This window comes from Amblyomma maculatum, chromosome 3, assembly GCF_055883805.1.
Source record: "Amblyomma maculatum isolate TAMU_Amacu chromosome 3, ASM5588380v1, whole genome shotgun sequence".
In the NCBI taxonomy this organism is placed as follows: Eukaryota; Metazoa; Arthropoda; class Arachnida; order Ixodida; family Ixodidae; genus Amblyomma; species Amblyomma maculatum.
Genome location: NC_139346.1, coordinates 144,976,004 through 144,999,026, shown reverse-complemented (window position 1 = coordinate 144,999,026; position 23,023 = coordinate 144,976,004). Strand labels below are relative to the sequence as shown.

General features: G+C 46.1%; 1 protein-coding gene across 1 annotated transcript in view; it reads right to left on the bottom strand.

Annotated features, from left to right (window-relative positions):
- Nucleotides 1–23,023, bottom strand: part of LOC146196246 (cytochrome P450 3A5-like) — a 36,868-nt gene that overhangs the window by 2,853 nt on the left and 10,992 nt on the right. The window contains exons 4-10 of the mRNA XM_084596957.1: nt 10,890–10,986; nt 10,350–10,475; nt 8,824–9,055; nt 4,024–4,157; nt 2,016–2,094; nt 1,415–1,487; nt 1,195–1,303 (exon numbers count right to left, since the gene is read on the bottom strand). Coding sequence (XP_084453083.1) covers nt 1,195–1,303; nt 1,415–1,487; nt 2,016–2,094; nt 4,024–4,157; nt 8,824–9,055; nt 10,350–10,475; nt 10,890–10,986 — 850 coding nt within the window. The remainder of the gene's footprint in view (nt 1–1,194; nt 1,304–1,414; nt 1,488–2,015; nt 2,095–4,023; nt 4,158–8,823; nt 9,056–10,349; nt 10,476–10,889; nt 10,987–23,023) is intronic.

Genomic DNA, 23,023 nt, shown 5'->3' with positions numbered 1-23,023 from the left:
ATTTGATCAAAGCGGTGAACTTCCTGCATCCATGCGGTGAATTTTCTATGAGAAAAGTACATGACCGTATAAATTCATCGATTAAAAATTTTCAGCAAATTTGTTGTACGAACGGCACAACCCAGTTTTTTTTTAGCTGCCCTTAATTGTGCCATTGAACAGGACGCCTAGCATGTAGCCTCCAAGAGACCACTTTATGCAAAAGAACTCGGCGAATTGTTCTACACTTCCAAGATAGACTGCCTCTCGCATTTAATGTCGATCGCAGCATGTGAGTAATGGCCGGTGGCGTCTGCGCACCCAGTAGTTTGTGCGGAGCAAGCTGTACAGTAGCACCGAAATGCGACGCGCTAGGAATAAAAAACACAGAAACTGCCGCAGGTATCAAATAACAAACGTATGTCAACATTTGAACATTATATAACAAGGGCTGCACTCAAGGTGGAGTGAATAATATTACCGGAACGTAGCCGCATACAGTACATCGCACCATTTAAGGCTACACAAAGGGAATGGTCTGACATCCACAAACGGCATCCAGCGCGCGACGAATGCTTCTGAGGGCCGGCTGATTGTCGCTGCTCAGTGAAAACTGAAGGCACTTCAGGCGGCTCTTTGAAAAGTAATCCTGGTGGCGATGAACGAAGGTTGAATTAATGTGTACGGCCTGTCACGGAACGTGGCGGGAGGCGCAAGCGATGGAGCTGCTTCCAGAAAGTGCACAACGGCTTCACCTCCGCAGCGCTCCCTGGTTCCAATTGCTCGTAATGCCGAGATCGAAAGTGCCTTGTAACAAAAATCTCGAATAATCACTGACAATCTTGGCAGCACTTGCTATCCTGCCTACTTTTACTGTTAAGCCTAATGCAGCTTTCTGAACGCCATCTTTTCTTTAGAAATGCTAAAGGAAATGTCGGCACATATAGGTCCAATTTTTTCATTTTGAAACAGCAGCCTGCCCTATAGTATACTGGACTAATATGTAGCGAGTTCAGAAGATGCCAGCTATATGAAACATTGAAGTTTAAGTAGTTACGATTCCTGGAATCATATTCCTGTTAATATTTAGCCATTTCTTCACTGCTTATTAGGGTGCGTGCAATGCCTATTTCATACAAACTACTTATGTTTCTAACTTAGCCTTCGTTGTTCACAAAAATATCCAAGTCCGGAGAAGGACTGAAAAGTGCTTACATATTTTTCTCTCACTTGTTTAACTTCTTCTCTAACCCTTTCTTGGACGCTTTGGTGTTTTGCAAGAAGGTAGCACACGAAGCTCAAGGTAATGGAAGTGGTGCCAAACCTGCAACAAACCAATGATCCATGCGCTTGCACAAAGACGACAAAACTGTGGCTGGCACATTACACAGAAAACATTGAGAAACTCATACTCTTGTAGAGTAGTAGTACTTACCCGGCGACTAAAAGTATGCCGGTGTTGACTGATATCTCCGTAGTGGACAATTTTTTCTTGACATTGAAATAACCTAGAATGACGTAGAAGAGGAGCTTTTTTAATATTGCATTATGGGCTGTCTGAATGGTGTCAGGGCTCAGGGTGCACCAAGATACAATTGTCAACTACGTTTATGAAGGCATTAATATTCACTCAAAGAACCAATTGTTTCTAGAACGATCCAGAGGTATCACTACCAGTCCTTATGAATGCAATCGTGAATTCGGCAAAACTATGCGCTTGCAAACAATGTGTCAAAGAAAATGCTCTTTTTGGATGTGTTTATGGATACTCTACGCATCATTTCAGTTACTGACAGATAATTTGGTTCTTGCAAAAAACGTGTACACGAATATCTAGGTATGCATACTACCTGTTTTTATCATTATAGCCTGTTGCTGCCGCTGTTTCTACCTACGAGACAAATATAGGTGTTTTGGGTGCACCCCTAAGTTCAGTTGCTTAAATTAAGACATTTGTATTTATGACTGCAAAAAGTAAAAATATATTGAGAACAAATAATAATCTTCGGCTGCGCACAAGTCAGCCATGAGCGCACCGTTTTCTACCCCACTTGTGTCCTCTTCGCAGTTGTCTTCAGCGTCCAGCAATACTTGCAGAATGTCTTGCCTTCCGGTCTATAAGAAAAGGCAGAAATGAACAGTACACACATTTTTACAAATGTGTATAAAGCACCAAAATCAGCTTGCACAAGAACCCTAGAAATTTGTACATTCGACAGATAAGGTAAATGAGTAGGCGGCATATCGATGAATTCCCACGCATGCTCCAGCGTTATGGATGCCTTGAAGTGCCCCAGAATACCCCAGCATTCCCAGCTCCCAACCTCGCAGATGAGGGCTGATGTATAAATGGCTCCAACATAAAAAGGAACATTGTAATCGCATTCTGCCAATGATTATTCTATAAGTATGAGTGGAAAGCAACGCTTTCTCTTGCTCTAAATACAGTTTTCCTGCTAGGCGAATAATACCCACTAGACATTCTGAACTTGAGTGAAGAAGTAGTAAAAGATTTTGCGCTTTTGTGCATTAACGGGTTTGGTTAGGTTTTGTTTATGGGGTTTAACGTCCCAAAGCGACTCAAGCTATGAAAGACGCCGTAGTGGAGGGCTGTTCACGAAGACGACGATGTTCACTACACAGCGCGAGAGTGTGCTGCACTTGGAACATGATGGAGATGACGATTTTCACTGCACAGCTCGATTATGTGTTTCACTTTTAAGCGGGGCGTGATCGGCCGCGTTGATAGGTTCGGATCTGATTGTATCTCCTAACGTTTCTGATCGTTCCTGCTTATGGGGTGTAATGCATGAGGTGCATGCTATTCGATACCTACCAACCCCCCCCCCCCCCCCCCCCGAATTTTTATTTTGAGTGCAGGGGGAACTTTTCTATAAGGATTAAGTTTCCTTGCTCTTACCTCCAGCCATGTACCGTTTCTTTATTTTGATTTACCCAAAGAGTATGAAAAATGCCTCATTCGCCATGCTCGAATGCTTTCTTTTTTTTTTTTTTTTTTTTTGTCAACTGCATACTGAAACTCTGTCCGCTAAAACGTGGCTAGCAAAAAATGGCATTTTCGAGGCCACGGTAAATTGCCGCCTTGTGATTCTCCAGAACCCGTTACACTATTTCATCGGTTGCAAAGATGCAACACTGTTTTGGGATGGTATGCAAAGGACATGGAGAAAAAGACTTGACACAGCATCCTGTACGATACACTACTGCACTGCCATTTGTTGAGGAGCCTTTAGCCATGTTCTAATTAGATTACACAGCATCTGGAAACCGCGAATTATGGACCGCCATTGTAAATCTTTTTTTTTAAAACCAACCATTGTGGCACTTACTTATAGTGTGGTGCTCTGCATTGCCCCTTGTCCACAGCTTCCTTGATTGGTATATGTCCTACTGTACATCGAGTGCATCTGACGCTAATTTACTAATAATCCCTACACAGTCGAAAATTGTTTCAGTAAAATAAATGCCATAATGAAGAAAAAAAAACAGCAATATTGTACAGTGCTCTCGTGCTTGGGCCAGGGGAGCTGATTTGTTCGTTCTGGAGCAAGTTCGAAACCTTGTCGCGACATTGTTTTTTTCGTGTCACTTCGTGCGGGCACCCTCTGTCAGCATATTTGAGTGAATTTACTTATAAGAAAAGAAGGACTTTTGCCTTAAAACTCGTGTTAGCCTGCACAATGTGTTCTTATTTACGGTTCATTGCGTTCATAGTTGAGGTTCTGCGGAGTTGGTAAAAACTCATTTTGCAGCTTGCTGACGTCATCGCGACGTCCGAATAACAGTCGTATCATTAGCATACAAGCGATAGCGACTGCTATGCGAGTAACCGATTTTCGCCGCCATTCACAGCTAGAGCAAGTAGCGCAAAGTTAACCCTGGGACAACCCAGCACGAGGACTGTAAGTTCTGGTGCTTATTAATGCTGCTAAAACATGTGTGCAAATTGTAAGCTTGCGTTTGTATCAGAGAATTGTGGCAAGCTGTGTGAAATGTTCACCCCGGAGCTAAAGCAATGCTTACGGGCAGAGGATTGGAGCGCCTTATCTCTACGGCCTTGTAGACGGCCTTCGAGAAGCGATCGAAGGTGAAGTGTCCGATCTTGTTGTTCAGCCACATCAAAGGCGCCACTGCCTTCCTGAGGGTAGTTGTAGACTCTGAAATGAAAATACTCCTGTTTCTGAAGCCAATCTCCTAGAAGCAGTCGCAACCTTTGGCGTATTTCTACAGTTTAATACACCTCCAAGTAGGGCCACAAAGGCAGCATCGCATTTTAAGCGTTCACATTCAGGTGAGTTTATTGAGAGCCTGAGAACTGAGTCATAAATTCTGTTATGTTTACGCTTATCGTGAAGGCTACAAGATACCATTTTTGCCACGCACATATCAGGCAACCGAAACTCCTACACGTGACCACCATAAAAGCCCACTGTGATATTCAGAAATGAAATACAACAGCAGTTCAAACCTTCTGCACACGTTGTCGCGACAATTATTCGCACTGAATTTACGCGTACGGAAAATCATTTATGCAGCTAGTTTGTATGCAAAATAACTAATGGTTTTCAAACATTCCAAGAAATGTCGTGCTCTGCTATGGCAACGTGTGACAGAAGCTTACCTTCGACTCGGGTCAATGTAAGCGATTAGAGTTCGGGCATTTGTTTGGTTTTGACGAAACTGGTATATATTGAAATGCAAAGATGTGGCAAATATTTGGGGATACTTTACCTTCGCCTTTAAGCGTATGGCGCATGGCGTTTATGGGCTCTAGTCTGCAGCTCGGTCGCGCATATGTACTTTGGTACTCGCCAAATTTCCAATACCTTAACTCGTATCCCTCTTCATTTTCTCACACACATTCATTAACGTACAGTCGTAAGCTACCGTGATATGTGAAATGCCACTTGTTGTAGATATGAATCCCTGCTTTTACAAGGCCATGCTAACATAACTGCATGCTTAGGACATGACTGTAGGACTCCGGATATGAAGGTTCCAATCCTACGTCGCCCTCTCAGTTCAAAGATAGGTTCCATTGCCCTCTCACCCTCCACTCACATGACCGAGCCACCCGGGTTGGCATCTTCTCTCATCTCTACCATGATACGTGACCTCGAGGCGTCGTGAGACCCTTCAGGTAGCCAGTGCCTGGTCATGTTACCTGCCAACTACCACCTGTCAAAGGCGTTCTCCTGATTTTTCAGTCAGCTAACATGCGGCCCGTCGCCGCTCCCAGCTGCTGATGGGTGCTGGGATTGGGTCAGAAGTTGGCAGAGCCGCACCTTCCTTTCATCTTTCTTCTTCGAGAGATGGCTAGTTTGGTTCGAGGTTATTTCATGTGCGCTCTAGTTCTGTCTCATATCGTTCACGATAGTAAGCAATCGGAGTCAAGGGCGCAGGATGAGAAGGAATATTAAATTTATATATGTCATTGTTTCTGCGGGCATCTGTGTTCCAGAGAAAAGCTCAACAGTAAAATCAAATGGCTATGCTCCGACACCATGTCTTCAGCTTGCCTGCTTCGCTATGCCCTCCTTAACCACCCTCGCGTAAAGCACTCCATAAAGTATCATGTTTGTGAAGACTGCTTCAAGCTGTATGTGTACATAGCAAATTTTGTGAATGTGCATGTCATTTATTCTATTGAAAATGTGTCCTTTGGGTCATTGATTAGCTCTAATAAGATTTTATTGTACTGTTTTATGTCGAACGGTATTGTGCGCTTGTTTACGCTCTGTAAACAATTGCCCTCGGTTAATTCCCGATGCCTGGAATGGATCTTTTAATAAATCAACAATTAAATATCGTTAACAAGACAGTCAATAACGTAATATGTGGCCTTAGAGTTAAGCAGAAAACAACGTGATGGCACCCTCTGCCCCATACGTTAGTCCATGCGGTAATCAACTACTGCGGATTCATTCATTCTTGTCCTTGGGCAGCAAGTAACACGTGTTACAGCTACAGCTAAGTGAAAATAAAGGAAAATGATGGCCGGGTATCGAGCTTGTTGTATATGGCAAAAAGGGTAAATCCAGTTTTGCTCAACGGAGAAGCGAACTGGTACATGTTTATGCAAGAAAAAAATTGTTGGGGCTTAATCATCACGGTCAAATATAGTTTGCCGAGCGTAAGCTCTATTTTGCATGGTTTGACAACGAATAAGCAATGGTGTAACTATAACGTGCTCCTCAGTAGCTATCGAGTGTTATATTCTGCACAATTTCATTATATTTGAATGCCAATTATACATAATAAATGCCGCGAGTTAATCAACTAAATCACCTTATTGTACTTGCTCTCGCTCGCGAGGAGCTCTCCAAAAATATATCACATGGTTCACTAATTATATTTCATGCTTATTTATACTTACCTGCTACTTAATTACCTTATCACTAACTAGTAATTACATCTTATATACTCGCACTTATTGTTAACTATACAGTGATATACAGAAGCAACACCTTAAACAACTGCTGAGTCTCACTTGGCCTCTACCGGGCCACGTGATCAAAGCAGGATAAGCAGTCAGGATAAGCAGTCAATTTCTAACTTTGTACCCCTGGAATAGCTGAGAAGCCTACGCTCTAAAATATGTCAGCTAACGGAGATTGATAGCAAGAATAAACCCCATTCATGGTTACTGCATGGTGGCAAAAGTAAGGTTTACATATACATTTCTTTTCTGCTTTTTGAGGTAATGAAATGTCTTTACACGGTTCATGCTTTCAATGTTCAAAACTGCCCATAGCAATATTCCTTCTATTGTTATTTTGTATCGCATAAAGCCGCAGTCAATGCTGCAGCTTCCCGCTAAATTTCCCCGGACATGCTTCAGCTAAAGACAAACATCGTCGCTCTCCTAATTGTACGCTGCGCATTCCTAAGCAATGCATCAGCTAAATTAACTCATTTTTTTTTCTCGAAAGAAAGCAGGCTATTGCAGTCTACTTCAGGTATGGTGCTAGCGCACAAGGAGAACCACACGGCGGGTAGGCGGACAGGACAAACGCTAGACTTACAACTGAAGTTTATTCAGGAAAAGACACATTAGGAGACCGCAGCCACAGGGAAGACGTTTACCAGGGAGAGCAGGGAAATCCTTGAGGCCCTCTATATAAAACAGGCAGGAGATGAATGCGTGAGTAAGCCCTCTGTCGCGCTTAGTAATAAAGAATGGGAATATCAAGAAAGGTATGGTGGCTATAAACAATTATGAAGGTTTTCCATCCCCAGTAGCTGATGATACGTCGTGGCCCTTGGTACTATCTGGCGGGCAAATTGTTTTCTCCCATCACTCCTTCCTCTGTCCTAAGACTTCTGCCTGGGGTTGCGCCAAAGGTTTTTTGGTTCTTCTTTACTTGTGTTGGAGCTCCTGCTCGTTTTGTTGCTCGGATTGTCACGGTGTAGTTTTTATCAATTCATGGTTGTTTTGTCTGTCTCATCTAATTGTTGCTGTTTCTATTGTTGCTGGGTTATCGCGGTGCACTTTTTATCTTTTTATGGTTGTTTTGTCTCTTTCATCTAGCGTCACCTCGGCTTGCCTTTACACATGACCGTTTTAGCTTTCACGTCACCTTTTGAAGAATTCTTTCGCCACAACGGTTTCATTTTGTGTTTATATTTTGGTTCTGTAAGGTCTTTTCGTACCGTATTCCTCATGCTCTTCGTCCCATTTGCATATCAGATTAATCAAACATAATCTTTTCAGTGCATTCTGTAAACGTGGCGTTTTTAAGTCGCTTTTATCGCTTTTGACGCGACTGCAACTGAAGGCGGCACTAGTGGAGCATGTTAAGGAGGAGGGAAAAAAAGAGAGAGAGAAAAAAAAGTATAAGTGTGTCTTTTCCGGAATAAACTTCAGTTGTAAGTCTAGCGTTTGTCCTGTCCGCCTACCCGCCGCTTGTGTCCTCTTTGTGCGCTAGCACAATGCCTGAATTCGTTCAAAACTAGCCCAGTTAAGTGCATTGATATTGCAGTCTAACTCCGGAATCCTTCGGACAGTTGAGGGACACTTTTCCGCTGCTTGAAAGAGGTCCACGCCGGCACATCGATGTCAAACACTGCCATTATTTGCAAGACTTCGGGCTCCTTCGGACAACTGAGCAGCAAGGTATAATTTCCCATGATAGCGTATATACAGCTCGTTTATAGCGTATATATACAGCTCGTTTAGTCGAAAAGCCGCCACCGTCGCCGTTGACGGCGGTCGAGAAAAATCCTAATTGGTCTACGAAGTCATGACGTCACAGCTACATGAGATCGCGCGGGAATTTCAAACACGCCGCCTTAAAATGAAGTTAATGAATTGGGGTAGGGTACAAATAAAATCAAAACTGGTGACGGTGTTCTTCTAATGCTGTATTTCAGAAAAAAAAGAAGGTATTCAATAAACTAAATTTAAGGCTATTTGGTTTGGAATCCAGGTGATCCGCATACCAGCCGGGCGCACAACGAGTTGGTCACGAAAATTCGTGCAAGCGTGTTAGTAGCGGGGCACCTAGTAACCGCGTTATCATGCTTATGATTTCTCAGTGAGTGTTTGGGATGTGTATTGATGTTACATTAATAATAATTTCAAAATTGCAAATATCTCCAAAAATGTGAAGGATCGCAAAATTAAAAGACGGTGTTAAAGGCATTATCGCGCGTTAACTCTCAAAGCGAAGCTTAAGCGTCCTCGTAATTTCAGTAATCTTATTTGTGGAAAGGACGGCAGAGTAAGCGCTTAACCTAAACCAAATACCGAAGGCAAGCACGTATTTCGCTGTCATTTTATTGAAAAAGTGAGCGCAAAATCAACCCAACACGGGGACTCACGGGCGATCATATGAATGGGGCCTGTCATGATTCCCGGGAGCACGTCCATACCCATGTGCACAATGGGATGATCCGGTTCATCCTGGAAGCGATCAGGGATGCCGAAGCCACTTCTACAGATGTACTCCGCCGCCAAGAGCTTGAACAGATCATATGTGCCGACTTCTTTCCCTTCCTTGGTGTCCAGGCCATCCAGGAACCGGTCGCACGCGTCGTCAAGGTGAGGAAATACCTACCAAAACGACCATGTGCACACGTTGTCAGTGAGCGCCTCAAGGTTAAGTGCAAATACTGTTGACGGGTCGCGTCAAAATGTGACGAATTCCAAATTCGGCAAACATAATTTGCTCTCCAATCTGAACGAACACCACCGGTGGCCCCGGGAACGACAGTCGACCTACCATAGCATCATCAGGCGTCAGAGCTAAGGGCACACATTTCCGCTTGCGCCGACTGATGGAAAGCCTTCGAGAAGTGTTACTCCAAATTTCAGATGAATTAACATTGAGCAATGCGAGCTCACAGTCAAGCTGTCTTGCTGCCTTCTAGTAGGGACAAGGAATGCGGAGAAACACTACCGAAAGTCTCACTGTTCGCCTAGAGCCTTCTAGACGAGACAAAAACGCCAGACTCCTTTCAGACACGAAACTCAACGTACAGGGACAACTACTCCCTGAGAAAAGACTGAAGCCCCAAAGAAGATACTCGAGGGTTTCATATGCTCTATTCTGCCAATTAAAATCTACAGTTAAGGAACCTTGAAGGGCCTCTTAGCCAATGTAATTGCACCCCCCATTGCAGCGTAGGCAATGCCTGATGATCCTCGGTTTTACTTTGTTCCCCGGGTTTGGCATAGAGGTGTCCACAGACACACTACAGGAAGACTTCGCGATTCCGGTTTCTCCGCATAACCAGCCTGTAGTGTTTACCGCTTGTTACAAATAACATAAGAACAATGCGTAGAACGGGTATGCCAACTGAGCGGTTCAGTACGTGCCACTCCTAAAGTGTGTTTTCTGAAAGGTTGTGCAATGTTGTAAAATAATAGTTATCCACAACGTCTCTTCTCGAAGCGTCCGTACGGCCTTGGGCATCAGGCGTGCTCGTAGGTGCGGTCCTCATGAGAACCGCTAATTGACGCTCGGCTCTGCGGTATCATGGCTACCGGTTGCCTGAAAGCCTTTGCGGTTCGGTAGACTCTGTTTTAATGAGGACCATGTCGAGTTACCGAATCTTTCCACCCATCTGCACTGCTTCGTTCGAATTACTCAGGAGCTCTAGAATGACACCAGCATTTCTCAGGAGTTGCCCTATGTTCCAGAAAGTAAACACATTTGTCAACAAATGAGAATTAAACGTGTCGTAACCCCATCACTCATACCTTTGCTGGCACAGCGGTTAAATCCCCGATGGGAAACGTACTGTAACGTATGCCCCATTTCAGCACACTATAGTGAGCACAGTACCAATCAGCTCATATCCCCGTCACGAGGAGATCGTTGCTCGTGACCTCGCAAGAGACGCACCTGTCTGAACTTAGAGGCGGTGAACGCATACGAAATGCGGCTCCTGGTTCTTTTCCACTGCACGTCGCGGGCGTTCAGAAGTCCTTGGCTCAAACGTGGATGGTTCTCGTCACTGGGCATGGTCGTCTGTGCAGCGCCAAATGAATCACTTACTGCCGCTGCGTAAACTAACAATGAATAATATACCAATTTTATTATTCTCGCGCTAAAAGAATGACTACATGGCTCTCTAACTATGTTGAAACGAGACAACTCACTAGAGAACAAGCAATGCTTTCAGCCGACCTCCATAACTGAAGTTGAAGCTGCAAAGCATGCAGACTGGCGATAAATAAACATATTTTGGTTTAATAATTTATTCGATTTATGATCAGGTAGCATTTCCTTCCATGCCAGGAGGCACAATTTTATGATGTTTCCAGAATACTTAACGTAAAGATAAAGTAACATGAAAAGGTCTAAATTTGTAAGCACGCTACAGAGTGGGTATGAAAACAACGTTTTTCAACGCAAATGAGAAACACTGATTACGAGGCTTACCCCTCTATTCATAAAGTTTCCGAAGTTTTTCACTAGAATGTAGGATAAGAAATCCAGGTCGCTGACAACAAGCGTAGGCACATCTCCATTGTAAAATCTGAAACACAGCGACGAAGTTTAAGGGCAAAGCGCTTGCAAAACTAAAAAATAGTGATCATCACAATTCGGTCGGATGACATATAATCTCAACGCACTGTGCTCTGCCAGAGCTAGTATAGAAGGGGCGGGTGTCCGCTTCTAGTTGATAATTAAACAAACATGCAGCCGTAGCAATACTACGCGAATGACAAAAAGCGGCTTTCTTCTGATGTTATGATTCTTTCCATAACCGCGCTTCTTCTTCCATAATGCAGCAGTGTGCTTCTACACAATAAATCAAGCAGCAGTAGCTTTGCGCGTGTAAAGCAGTAAACATACATCATTACGGAAGCTATAAGCAAGGGTACACTAAAGACAATCGCAATTATTCGTAAGATACGATATACTGGAGAAACATTTCACCCTCAGATATGAACGTATCAGCGTGAAGGGTCCCGTTCTTTCAAGAAAGGGCATCGTCGGCGTTGTGCACGAAAAATCTCGAGCTTGCCCGTCACAGGTGGCTGTTGGCAGGTGGCATGGCCGAGAACTATCCAGGTGGCAGGTTGCGTGACGTCACGAGACCACGTGAGTTGGAACTGCTTATTCGGGCAGCTCGTAGATTGCAGTGTTAGATGCGAATGGAAACTGGGATTCGGACACGCTACCCGTAGGCAAGCAGGCACGGCCTGGCTGCTTGTTTAAAGCATGGTGTTATGTATATGTCAGGTGGTTTTCAGCTAATGTGTAGCTTACTATTTTCCCATGGCCATATTTGAGGTAAGAGAGGCACAAATTGCGGGGTTAATGACTAGGCAAGTAAAGAGAAGCTTGTACTCGAACGGCCGCATGGGGGAGCCAGTAACGCTGTCGCATTAAAGTCCCATCAAGGGGCTTCATGTCGCATCATACCCTTAAACAGGAAGCTTAAGTTTCGCAATTTTTGAGGCAATAGAGTTAGGGCACCGTCGTGCAAAAAATGACGAGCATGGCTGTGGCAGGTTCTATTTGACAGGTGACATGGCCAACGACTGATTGGTCGGCGGGTTGAGCGACGTCATGGGATCACATGGCATGGTAGGAGCTACCAACTCGGGATCCTGTTTTGACATGGGTGGGTAAGATGAGGACTGAACCTTCCAGGACCTGCTGACGATGAGTGTAACACGTTACTCTGAGGCTATGCAAGCACACTTGTACTTACAGCTTGATTAAAGGGGGACTTTATGCAAGGTTGTCGTGCACACAGAGTGGTAGTCTAAGGCTTTATGCTTATTATTATGCTTTAGATAGTAGAAGGACGAATTCAGCGATTTGGGATTAAGCAAAAACAAAGCTAACATACGCGAAGGAGGATACGTAAGGGAAGCGGCAGGCTAGAGGCATTAACTTTAATGTATTATACCCTTAAAGGTGAGGCGTAAATGTTCCGTCATGTTTTTTTCTTGCAATGTTTACATTCTCCTTCTTATGAGTACTCTGACTAAATTCACGGCGCGAAAGAGACGAAGAAAAGAAGGATTCACCGATGGCAAGCACTAGCGCTGACTTTTGACTTTGATTCATGAAATGATGTAATTTCTTTAACAGTGTACTCATCGACGCACCGAAAATCCAACCATAACCGACACGTGGATAACGACTCACGAGTGAGAGCGTGCTAACTAGCATAAAATCCGTAAAACAGGCAATTCGCCAGACATTCTAACTATGCAGGCCCGTAATACTGCAAATATCATATAATCAGATCACATCAGTTGCTTATGAAAAGCAGCACTCACAAGCGTAAAGTGCTATATGAAGGAACAAGAATAAAAAGCGTGCCGCCAAAAAAATTCCAAACTATCTACAAGCTGCATGCGCCGATAACAATGATTGGTGGGCGCAGAACACAGTAACGCGTAATCGCACCTGCTCAAGGAGGCTCAAGTAAAAATAATTAAACCAAACAAAAAATAAAGCCTTACAATTGTGCAATAACAGCGAAGGCCGTCTACTGTGGTATTAAACTGACAGAAACACGCTCTAACAAACAGACAGGAATAAGTAAATACTTAAAAGAATATCTAGAAAAGCATGTGATTCAAATTAAACTCACAACTCGAAACGTTACTGAAGCGAAAGTTCTTTAGACAACAATAAAATGGAATGTTTTCTTGTTCAGTTGTCAATGAAGCCAATCAGCAAAGCTCCATTAAAGATGTAGCCTTGTTCGCCTTTCGTCCTCGACAGATAGAGCGGCTTCTGAATAAGCCATAAAAATTATGTTTCTTGCAGTTTATGCAGCGTCCAGTCAGGAATTCCCCTTGCATTGTTCTGTACTTTCATGCTGTGCTTTTCTCTTGTCTACAAAAATGACTTTGTGATCATTTGTTCCAATTTAATTACGCAACAACAACAACAACAACAAAAACGCTTTCTCCGTCCTGCAGCGCTCTTTAAAACCTAGTGAAGAGAGGCGGCATTTCGTTGTGCCCATATCTGCCCTGCCTGAAAAAGCTCTGCCAACACAAAGTGGATGAAAGTGTCAGTTCCAGAGCTGGCGTTCAGCTCGATACTCACTCATCCCATTTCCGGCATATGGGAAACCGTGCTGCAGAAAATATTAACAGTCAGCTGAGTTAAAAAAAGGAACCTGTAGAGGCGAACAAAATTACGTTCATAACATTAAGAAGTTGTCGTGCAGCGTAAAATATTCCAGTAAGCTGGTGATCATCGTCGTATCCCGTAACTGAAATGTTACACAGCGCTAACGAAGGATGAACACATGTATAGGCAGGAACAAATGGGCAAAACGTCGATCACCAAGCTAGATTTAATTCCTAAGTGACCAACGAAAACAACTTTCTGAACTTGCGCCAAATTGGTGGATGCTGGAAGAACCGATCAATCACTTTTACAAAGCAAACAAGAACCTGATCTTCTCTTTGGCTAAATCGCCCATCTGACCCATAGGGGAGCCTATTTCTCTAAACCTAATCCTTCTTCCCCGCTCTAGCACTTGAGATTGGACTAACTTGCTTAGTAACATTATTATGAATTAGTATAATGCATCGGAATATCTAAAACATAACAAATAGTAAAAATGAAATTGAAAAAAAAAAAAGGCATGAACTTATGGCGAATGAATCAATTAACCCAGCAACTGGTTTTATTGGACGGTTTTCAGCCTCATTCTGGCTACAAAAGATATGAAGGATGAGGCAAGATACAACGAAGACCTTTGCTTCAATAAAGCTGAAACAAACTTTACCTATTGCATACCGAGGAGGGTGGTGTGCATTATTTCGCTGCTTACTTGTGGCAGCATATATATATATATATATATATATATATATATATATATATATATATATATATATATATATATATATATATATATATATATATATATATATATATATATATATATATATGTGTGTGTGTGTGTGTGTGTGTGTGTGTGTGTGTGTGTGTGCGTGCGTGCGTGCGTGCGTGCGTGTGTGTGTGTGTGTGTGTGTGTGTGTGTGTGTGTGTGTGTGTGTGCGTGCGTGCGTGCGTGCGTGTGTGTGTGTGTGTGTGTGTGTGTGTGTGTGTGTGTGTGTGTGTGTGTGTGTGTGTGTGTGTGTGTGTGTGTGTGTGTGTGTGTGTGTGTGTGTGTGTGTGTGTTATACGAGCATTTGTTTTAAAGAGCGAAGGAACACGGGTTAAAAATAAACAGTGTAGAGGTTTTCTGGCTAAGCTCAACACATGAACTGTAGGTCACATACTTTCGCTTCCTCCTTTGAGATGACTCATCTCTTGGCAGAGACAAAAGGCCAATTGTACATCTACTAAAAAATGGTCTTCAGATTGGCCCATTCACAAATACCAAAGGAAACCATCTGTTTCAATGTTTCTCTTGGCGCCCATGTGCTATGGGATGTCAGTGCACATTAAAGAACTCTAGATGGCCTAAATTTCCGGAGCCCTCCATTACGGCACCTCTTATAGTCTGAGTCGCATTAGAACGTTAAAAACTCGGTTAACCATAAACATTTCTACGTCATCTAGAGAGCTTTCGTTTTAGAGGAATTTTTGCGGTGTTGCTTAGATCTTTCATAGGTTTAATAATGACTCGGTGTCATGGTTGAGGCTTAACTTTTTATCGCGTAAAATTATGGAGTAGAGATGGCCTCGATTGTTATTAAACCTTTGTAAGGTTTATAGTGTTTAGTTTTAGGAATCACTTTTTGCCTGCCTTTTTCCTTCATTCTGTAATTTAATGGATACAAGTTTCTTGTGTTGATGCAGACCTTCGTACACTTACGATTTGGTTTTTGCCGTCCCTTGTTACCGGCCCGTGCGGTTTTTAGACAGCTACTACAGAAATAATAGTTAGGACAATTCACCGGACTTATTTGACAGCCGCAGAGCTCACCGGTCTTCGTGTCGCAATTAGGCATATCAGTCAGCAGAGCCCTTAGCAGTGGTCTATTTACACAGTTTCAAAAGCAGGCCTGCAAGCCTTAAAAGCGGCTATTCGCCGTTGAGCCCATGAGCAACTCGTCGCGGAAATACGACAACTTCATCACTATGCCTTAAATGGAGGACATCGTATCATCTACCAATGGCTTCCAGGATACAGCGGCATAGCGGGCAATATCCGGGCGGACGAGGTCGCACGAACCGCCCACCAAGATGCCGATCTTTTGTTGATCCCCTTTTGCAGGGCAGACGCAGCGGACAGGCTTCGCGCACTTGCTCGGGAACACACGCTCTCCTTGTGGAATTCTGGCCAGTTTGCGAATTGCCGCTTAAAATCCCTGGACCCTGACCTGAAGCTCCGGTTTCCACCTGGCCTACCCGACGTGAAGAAACTTTGCTGTGCCGCCTGTGGGTTGGTGTAGTAGTCAAAAACTCTTATTCTTTTGTGATAGGTATGGCAAACAGCCCTGCATGTGCAAACTGCGGGTGCGACGAGACTACAGGCCACAGTCTTTGTGAGTGCCCCATATAAAGTGCGGAAAGACAGTGTCTCTGCCGTGCTCTGTAGCGTCTAGATGGAAGCCCACTAACCGAAATCAAGATAGGTCACTGGCCGCGGCTGTCGTCGGCGGTGAAGGCTTCCCAGGCACTGCTCCGCTTCATGAAAAGCACGGGCCTGATCTATAGGCTGTGATTTTGCCGTTATGTTACGTGATACTACTGTGACGTGATGTGACGTGATATGGCTCACCCATCCCTCTCTTACCCACTACTTTTATGCCCAATAACCCTCTTCCCCCAGTGCAGGGTAGCAAACCGGTTTCATTTATCGGTTAACCTCCCTACCTTTCCTCCTCCTCATATTCCTCCTTCCTCCTTCTTCTGTGTCTTTTCATGGCACGCCTGCATAGTTGCCTGATATAGGCAACCTGGGATCAAGTTTTACTCATCAATGCAGTACACAGTCTAGCGATAAGAGCAGGCTGTTTTAGGATCACCCGTAGTGCTTTTCTACGCAGCCCGCTTGCGCTTAAAGGCATATGTACCCGCAGTATGTCGAAGGCCATTTGTTACGTGCATTGCTTAAACGGGTCACGCCGATAATAACTAGGCAAGGAACGTTGTCCGCCAGATGCGTGCCTCTAATTGTTCGGAATGAATTTAGCTTTTGAAGTGGTTCATGAGGCGCTGAGTGGAACAGTTTCAGCTTCTCCTAGGCATTGCTTGCCTGCAGCGTATGGCGCATTTGTGTTCTTGCTTCCAAGGAACAATGCTGTTCCGATGAGTTGCGGTTCAGTAAGTGCCCTCCTGTGAAATTCATCCTTGATATATATATATATTTCTTTTTACAGCGCATCTCTTTTGCTCCCGTTCGGCGGTTAGGCCCCGTTGTCGTTGGTGCCTTGCCGGTGCAACTGAGCGAGAGTCACATATGGCATCACTCCTTTCTGTTTTAGTGAGACATGCTCCTTGCCTTGTGAGAATAGTGCTTTGTAACAGCACACACACGCGCGCGCGCATACATACATACATACATACATACATACATACATACATACATACATACATACATACATACATACATACATACATACATACATACATACATACATACATACATATGTACACACATGTGCATACATACATACATACATACATACATACATACAAACATACATACATACATACATACATACATACATACATACATACATACATACATACATACATACATACATACATACATACATACATACATATTGCATGCATACATACATATATACAAGCAACTCTCAAATTCTTGCCTCAATATTTTCACAAAAACGCTTAAATAGCTGCGCTCAATTTTCGCAAGAGGCAGTATCGTAATCGACCTTAAAGATTTTATTGCTTGAACTTGTCCACAAGATATCGCCCTGTGTAATTAAATTGTTTGCGATCCTTCGAGAACTCCGATATATGCGTCGTATACATCATCGAAATAAGGCATATAGTCTGCGGTTACATTGTCCTGTCTCGTATGCGTATTCTTCTTTCTCTTATTTTCTTTTGCGCAGTAAAAACATCGGCTCGCATTGAGAAAAAGTGTCAGGTAAATTTTATTGAAGTGCTCTCTTCTGGACTGTTACGTATAGCCGCGTCGCGGTGGCTCAGCGGTTACGGCGTTTTAGTGCTAAACCCAAGGACGCATGTGTAATCCCGGACGCTTTCTGACGGAGGCGAAAAGCAAGGCTCCCATGTACGATGCGATATCGGTACGCGTAAAGAACTCCTGACTTCCGCAATTCCGGAGCCATCCACTACGGCGGCCCCCACTGCCTAAGTCGCTTTGCGACGTAAATCCTAGAAGCGAAACCAAACCTGAACAACCAGCAGAATGAAATACTGACTGTTTGTTACAGATAACCCACTCTGTACGCAGCACGCAACGATGAACGTTGAACCGGGGCCGATGAAGCACCCACTCCGCGGATGAATGAAGCTTTGGTCTGAGCCATATCTGAGCGTTGGGCAGCTACGCAGCGGATAATAAGTGGCCGAGAGAGGCCGTTAGAAACAAGTTAAAAACTTATTAAAAATGTGACACGTTTTTTCTTACGCAAGAAACAAAAACTGCATTCATTCCTGAGCGCGAATATTATGTTTACTTTCTAATTCTTTGGAGTTCTGGCAGATCTTATTTTCTGTGCGCTAGTAATTTATTTGCCTCACAGTCCGCAGGAGCCCTCATGCCCTCATCATCGAGTTGATGCCGCTGGCAGTAGGCAGCTGCACGCGTTTTCTTCCAAGTTGCGCGACCAGTTGTACATTGACCTTGTGCGCGTCGCCGTTGTGATGCTGACGTTCCGTCGGGAATGACTTCATAGTCCAGTGGTCCGACGCGGCGAAGGATTTTGTATGGCCCAAAGTATCGACGCAACAACTTTTCACTTAATCCGCGGCGGCGAATTGGTGTCCAAATCCACACTTGGTCTCCTGGATTGTACTCGGCATGGCGTCGTCGTAAATTGTATCGTCGGCTGTCGGGGCGAGCCGTGCAAGTCGTCGGGCTTCCTCTGCACGCTGCAGGTAGGCGGCGACGTCAAGGTTGTCTTCGCTGGTTAAGTGCGGCAGCATTGCGTCGAGCGTCGTTGTGGGCTCCCTGCCGTACACAAGCTTAAACGGGGTAGCTCTGGTCGTCTCCTGGACTGCCGTGTTATACGCGAAGATCGCGTACGGCAAGATGGTGTCCCAGGTCTTGTGTTCAGCGTCGACGTACATAGCGATCATGTCCGCGATCGTTTTGTTCAGGCGCTCCGTAAGGCCATTGGTCTGGGGATGGTACGCAGTTGTTCGTCGATGGCTTGTGTGACTGTAATCCAGGATGGCTTGCGTCAACTCTGCCGTAAACGCCGTTCCCCTGTCCGTGATGACCACTTCTGGGGCGCCGTGTCGCAAGAGAATTTGTTCGACAAAAAATTTGGCGACTTCTACCGCGGTACCATTTGGTAGTGCTCTTGCTTCGGCGTAACGGGTAAGGTGGTCAGTGGCCACGATGATCCACTTGTTACCCATAGACGAAGATGGAAAAGGGCCGAGGAGATCCATCCCAATTTGTTGAAAGGGCAGGATTGGGGGCGGAATCGGGTTTAGTAGTCCCGCTGGTCTGATCGTCGGCGTGTTGCGTCGTTGGCACTCACGACACGTCTTCACGTAGTGGGCAACTTCGGCAGGCAGTCGCGGCCAGTAATACTTCTCCTGGATTCGACGCAACGTGCGCGCAAATCCGAGGTGGCCTGCTGTGGGCTCATCGTGCAACGCCTGCAGAATTTCTCGCCGAAGGGTTTTAGGCACTACGAGAAGCTGCGCGGCCTTGTTGGGTGCGAAGTTCTTCTTCACGAGGAGGCCATTGCTTAACGTGAAGGATGATAAATGTCGCCTGAACACACCAAGAGGGAAAGCGGTCTTTCCTTCCAGAAAATCGGCTAGCGCTTTCAGCTCAGGGTCTGATCGCTATTGTTCTGCGAAACTGCTGGCGCTTACCAGTCCCAAAAAGGCGTCGTCATCATCGTCCTTCGGGGGAGCATCGACGGGAGCGCGGGATAAGCAGTCTGCGTCGGAATGCTTCCGGCCAGACTTATAGACTACAGTCATGTGAAATTCTTGAAGTCGTAGGCTCCATCTAGCAAGGCGGCCGGAAGGATCTTTCAAATTAGCCAATCAGCAGAGCGCGTGATGGTCACCTTGAATGGTCGGCCGTATAGGTATGGATGAAACTTAGAAGTGGCCCAGATAATTGCAAGGCACTCCTTCTCGGTCGTCGAGTAATTGACTTCGGCTTTTGTGAGGGACCTGCTAGCGTAGGCGATTACTTTCTCCTGTCCGGCATTCTTCTGGACGAGAACGGCTCCTAGGCCCACACTGCTCGCGCCGGTGTGAATTTCGGTCTCGGCGTTTTCATCAAAGTGACCAAGTACAGAAGGGCATTGCAGGCGGCGCTTAAGTTCGTCGAGGGCTTCTCCTTGCGGCGCTTCGAATTTAAAAGGTACGTCAGCCTTTGTAAGCTGCGTCAACGGTTCGGCGATCCGCGAAAAGTTTCTGACAAATCGTCGATAATAAGCGCACAGCCCAAGGAATCGGCGCACAGCTTTCTTGTCGGCAGGCGGTGGGAATTGTGCGATTGCAGCTGTTTTCTCCGGGTCTGGGCGAACACCGTCCTTGCTAACGATGTGACCTAGGAACCGGAGTTCTTCGTAGGCGAAGTGACACTTCTCTGCTTTTAGCGTTAGTCCCGATGACTTGATGGCTTCCAGCACTGTCTTTAGTCGTTTTAGGTGGTCTTCAAAGTTTGACGAGAAGACAACAACGTCGTCCAAATATACCAAACAAATTTGTCATTTCAAGCTTGCCAGGACTGTGTCCATTACTCGTTGAAACGTGGCTGGTGCGGAGCAGAGGCCAAATGGCATCACCTTGAACTCATAAAGGCCGTCCGGTGTGATGAATGCGGTCTTCTCGCGATCTCTTTCGTCGACCTCAATTTACCAATATCCGCTCTTCAGGTCCATCGATGAGAAGTACCTTGCATTGCAGAGCCGGTCGAGAGTGTCGTCGATGCGGGGGAGCGGGTAGACGTCCTTCTTCGTTACGCTATTCAAGCGGCGGTAATCAACGCAGAAGCGAAGTGTGCTGTCTTTCTTCTTGACCAAAACGACTGGTGCCGCCCAGGGGCTGTTCGATGGCTGGATTACGTGATCACGCAGCATTTCCTCAACTTGATCGCGAATGGCCTGCCGTTCTCGCGGCGATACACGATAAGGGCTTTGGCGCAGAGGTCGGTCGTGTTCGTCCGTTATAATGCGGTGCTTGGCCAGTGGTGTTTGTCGTACCTTCGATGATGACGAGAAGCCCTCCCTGTAGTTTCGAAGAAGACTGCGAATCCGGTTTTTCCTGCTGTGGGTCAATACTGGGTTGATGTCAAATGTGGGCTGACGGAATTGGTCTGGTGCGTCTTCCAGTGGTTGGTCGTGGAGGGCGAATACGTCTTTGAGGTCCGCTAATTCGTCGAGAAAAGCGATGGTCGTGCCCTTGTTGAGATGCTGGTATTCTTCAGTGAAGTTTGTTACCAGCACCTGAGCTTGTCCTCTCCAGAATTTCGCGATGCCTCTTACGATACCGATACCTCGTTCCAACAGCAATTGGATGTTTCCTTCGACGATGCCTTCAGCGGTTTCGATGTTTGTGCTACCTACGCAGACTGCGATGCTTGATCGGGGCGGGACGGTCAATTCTTCATCGAGGACGTTTAGAGCGATGTGTCGCATCGACGTCGTCGTAGCAGGAATGGCTTTGTCTGCAGAGAGCTTGAAGAGCTTGTATCGCAGGTTGATGATAGCCCTATGTTCATTTAGGAAGTCCATGCCTAAAATCACGTTGCGGAAGCACTGCTGCAAGACCACAAAGCTGGTGGGGTAAGTACGCCCATTTACGGTTATTCTTGCAGTGCATCGTCCCGATAGAGTAATCAGGTTGCCACCTGCGGTGCGAATCAGCGGGCCATCCCAAGCGGTTGTAACTTTCCTGAGATGGGAGGCTAACGGTCCACTGATGACTTAATAGTCAGCTCCGGTGTCTACAAGGGCAGTTACTCTGTGACCGTCGACATCAACTTCAAGGTCACTTGTTCGCCTCCTCGCATTGCACGTGGGCCTTAGTGTCCGATCTCGGCTCCGTCGTTTCTTCAGGTCATGGCCGGGGCATACCGTTGTTACTTCGCTGGGCGGCGGTGTCTGCTTGCACTCTGGTCGTGTCGTCGTCGATGTCGTCGTGTGGAGCGGCGATGTGATGGTTGCGTCGTCGTTAGTGGTCGTCGGCGGCGGAGGATCTTCGTCTTTTCGCCGTTAAGCAACCTCACCTCCAAAGGTTGCTGCCTTTAGTTTCCCCTACGGGGGCTAGGAGACCGTCCTTGCACGTAACCGCGGCCCGGCGACGCAAATCGGGCATTGTACGGTGATGGGGAGCGTGACAGACGCCTTGGCGACGAGTGCTCTCCGCTGCGCAGGAAGTCGTTGATTTCCTGTGGTCGCTCGCCAAAACGGGGTCGTGGGGCGTCGACAGTGAAACCCCGGAGGCCGATCCGCCTGTACGGGCAGTGACGGAGGATGTGTCCTGCCTCACCACAATGGAAGCAGAGCGGTCGGTTGTTTGCTGTCCTCCAGGCGTCGCACTTTCTGGGGCTTGGGGGTCGTTGGTAGGCTTGGCTGGCGGGGACCAAGGGGCGGCTTTCGGAAGCAGGATGGTAGCGACGAGGGCTTGGGAGTTCGCGTCGGCTTGGGAGGTCGCCTCGGGGTGCAGGACGACATAATGCAGCTGCATAGTCCATCGGTGCTGATTCATGCTCTGGAGCCGTCGGAGTCGTCGCTTTAGGAACGCCCAGCGCCTGCTGAACTTCTTCACGGACGACGTCCGCGAGCGTCGCCACCTGGGGTTGTTGCGGTGATGGTAGCATTCGGCGGAGCTCCTCTCGCACGATCTCTCGGATGAGGTCCCGAAGGTTCTCTCCGCTTGCAGATGCGTTGGGGTAGTGGGTTGAGCAGTCCGGCTGAAGTGGTCGCTCGTAGTGGCGCGTCCGGGTGGCCAACGTCTTCTCGATAGTAGACGCCTCCTTTTCAAACTCCGCCACAGTTCTTGGCGGGTTTCGCACAAGACCCGCAAAGAGCAACTCTTTAACGCCTCGCAATAAAAGTTTGACTTGTTCATTTTCGGTCACATTAGGGTCGGCGCGGCGAAAGAGGCGCTTCATCTCCTCAACATAAGCCAGGACAGGCTCGTTAGGGAGTTGAAGTCTTGACTGAAGGAGGGCCTCGGCTCTTTCCTTTCGGACGGCGCTTGAAAAGGCAGTCAGAAACGCTTCCTTGAAAGTCTCCCAATTCTTCATAGTTGCCTCATGATTTTCGATCCAAACTCGGGCATGTCCTTGAAGAACAAAGTAGACTTGCCTAAGTTTCGCGGCGTCATTCCAGCCGTTGAATTCTGCCACACGATTGAAAAGGTCCATCCAGTCTCCCGCATCTTCATCCGGTCGTCCATGGAAGCAGGGGGGCTCACGGGGCTGGACAAAAACAACCGGT